Raw genomic sequence first — 2360 nt, forward strand, 5'->3', positions numbered from 1 at the left:
GATGGATCTGTTATTTAATTAGGTTCTTTGTAAGAAATTTAGAACACCAATTTGTGAGGGTAAACTCCATTCGTGAGGGCAAACACAGAGCGGAGGTAGCCCTGAAGCTGAGGAACGGCTTTGATTTTTGGCAGAATTCGCGAGTCCACAGCTTTCTGATCAACCTTGCGCTGCTCTGTAATCTCATATTTCTCTTTCTCCGTGTCGAAGATCTCACCTTCCTGGTGTCTGGGCTTACGCAGCTTCTTCTTCTTAAAGTGAGCATCAGTGAGGTGTTTGGGGATTTTCACATTGCTGATATCAATTTTGGTGGAGGTGGCAATGACAAATTTCTGGTGTGTTCTACTCAGAGGAACTCGATTAAGGGACAGAGGTCCAGTCACAAGTAGCAAGCCACTGCTCAGTTGCTTCAGGAAAACCACTCTCTTGCCTCTGTGGCGCCCAGTGAGGATGATCAAAACGGTCCCAGGAGTGATGCTAGCTCGCAGTTTCCTCACATGCTGACTAAAAGGTTTTTTTGCCGTGGCTCAACAGCTTCCGAGGCACACCTTCAGTAGGATAATACCTAGGCATTTTGCGAAGTGTAACCACTCGGGTACCACCATTCTTGTCACCACCAACTGGTTTTGTGACAGTAGCAAGAACCTTCTCCTTCTTTTTCTTTTCAATCCTGGATTTAGCTGCTGAATACTTCCTCTTGTACATGGCCTTTCTCGAATACATAGCCGATCGGGAATATCTGCCAATTCCTCTGACTAGGACGGGGTTTCGGCTGCAGTGGGGCTTCCCCTTCTTTGGCGTTTTAGCCTTGAGGTTACCCTTCTTAACCTTGCCACCAGCGTCAGCCTTCTTGGCTTCAGGGTTCTTCTCCTTAGCATCCGGCTTCTCAGCTTTTTTGCCCGCCATCTTGCAAGATGGGAAAGAGCGACACAGAAATTCTTGACAAAATGTCAGCACATCAAATCCAACGATATATAAGCATAATTGTCACAACCAAGTGGGTTTCATCCCAGGAATGCAAGATTGATTCAGCATTCAAAAATCAATCGTTGAAATTCACAGTAATAACAAACTAAATAAGCAAATCATATACTCATGTCAATAGTTATGTAAAAAAAAAAAAATTCAAATTCAACATCCATTCATGGCTAAACAAAACAAACAAACACTCTCAATAACACAAGAATAGGAGGTAACGTCCCTAAGCTACTGAAGAGCATACACAAAAAAATCTAGATCTTACTTCATACTTACTGACGATTATGCATAATGATCTTTTCTCAAGGATCAGAAATCGGGTCAGGAGGTCTTCTCATGCCATTCCTATTCAATATCAAACCGGAAGACCTAACCAGTACGACAAGGAAAGAACGAGAAATACAGAGTAGAAAGGTAAGAAATAACAACTTCTGTACTTAGTAACAGCCTGAATGTCTGTGTAGAAAATCCCAGAGAGTCTACAAAAATGCTCCCGGAACTAATATGTGAGATTAACATGGGTATAGAGTACCAGGTTATTACATAAAAATCAGTATGCCAGCAATATGCAGTCGGGACTTGAAATTGGAAACAAAAATAGTATTAATCACAGTAGGAGCAAAACAATGAAGTACTTAGGTACAAATATATCAGCGCATGTGCAGAATCTGTAAGCTAAAAACTACAAAACAGTTATGAAAAGGAATCAAATATCTAACTAAATAAAGAGAATGTATCATGGACCTGAATTGAATATCCAAGATTCTTAAGATGCCGGTTCTATTTGATCTATAGACTCAACAAAATCTCAATCAGAGTTGTAGTATGCTTTTTGTGACAAGCTGAGCTAAAAGTTAGATGGCAGAGCAAGGGATCTAGAATCATTAAAACCATTCTGATGGGGAAAAAAAGCAGCGTTGGTGGACTCAAATTCCTGATTTCAAGACTTACTATCTGCAGCGGTAACTGCAATAGTGTGGTATTGGTGAAAGGGTAGACACAGGGAACAGAAGGGAAAGCAGAGAAATGTACCCACACGTTGTACCTACAACTGATTATTTTGATATGGGGTCAAAGGCAATTTAATGGAGAAAGAATAATTTTTAGAAAAAATAGTGCTGATATCATTGGATATCCTTCTGCCAAAAAGCAAACTTTGACACTTTATATCTCATACAAAGAAGAACTATGAATGGATAATAGATATCCATATAAAACATAAAATTATAAAACTTTCAGAAAAAAATAGACGATCTGTGTGACCTTGGGTTTGGCAATAAATTTTTATATACAACATCGAAGACATGATCTATAAAAAGATGCAAAGTTACACTTTTCAAAATGAAAAACTTTTCAAAGGTTACTCTTGGAATAAAAAACCA

The 2360-nt window shown here is 39.3% G+C and overlaps 1 protein-coding gene across 1 annotated transcript; it reads right to left on the bottom strand.

The window, feature by feature from the left end:
- On the bottom strand, window positions 1-920 carry LOC106982629 (60S ribosomal protein L6-like). The gene is given in 2 exon segments (XM_053221714.1): window positions 1-518; window positions 520-920. Coding segments are annotated over 2 exon segments (867 nt in total). The 5' UTR covers window positions 907-920; the 3' UTR covers window positions 1-38.
- Between the last annotated feature and the right edge of the window lie 1440 nt (window positions 921-2360).

Source organism: Acinonyx jubatus, chromosome C2 (genome assembly GCF_027475565.1).
Source record: "Acinonyx jubatus isolate Ajub_Pintada_27869175 chromosome C2, VMU_Ajub_asm_v1.0, whole genome shotgun sequence".
NCBI classification, from domain to species: domain Eukaryota; kingdom Metazoa; phylum Chordata; class Mammalia; order Carnivora; family Felidae; genus Acinonyx; species Acinonyx jubatus.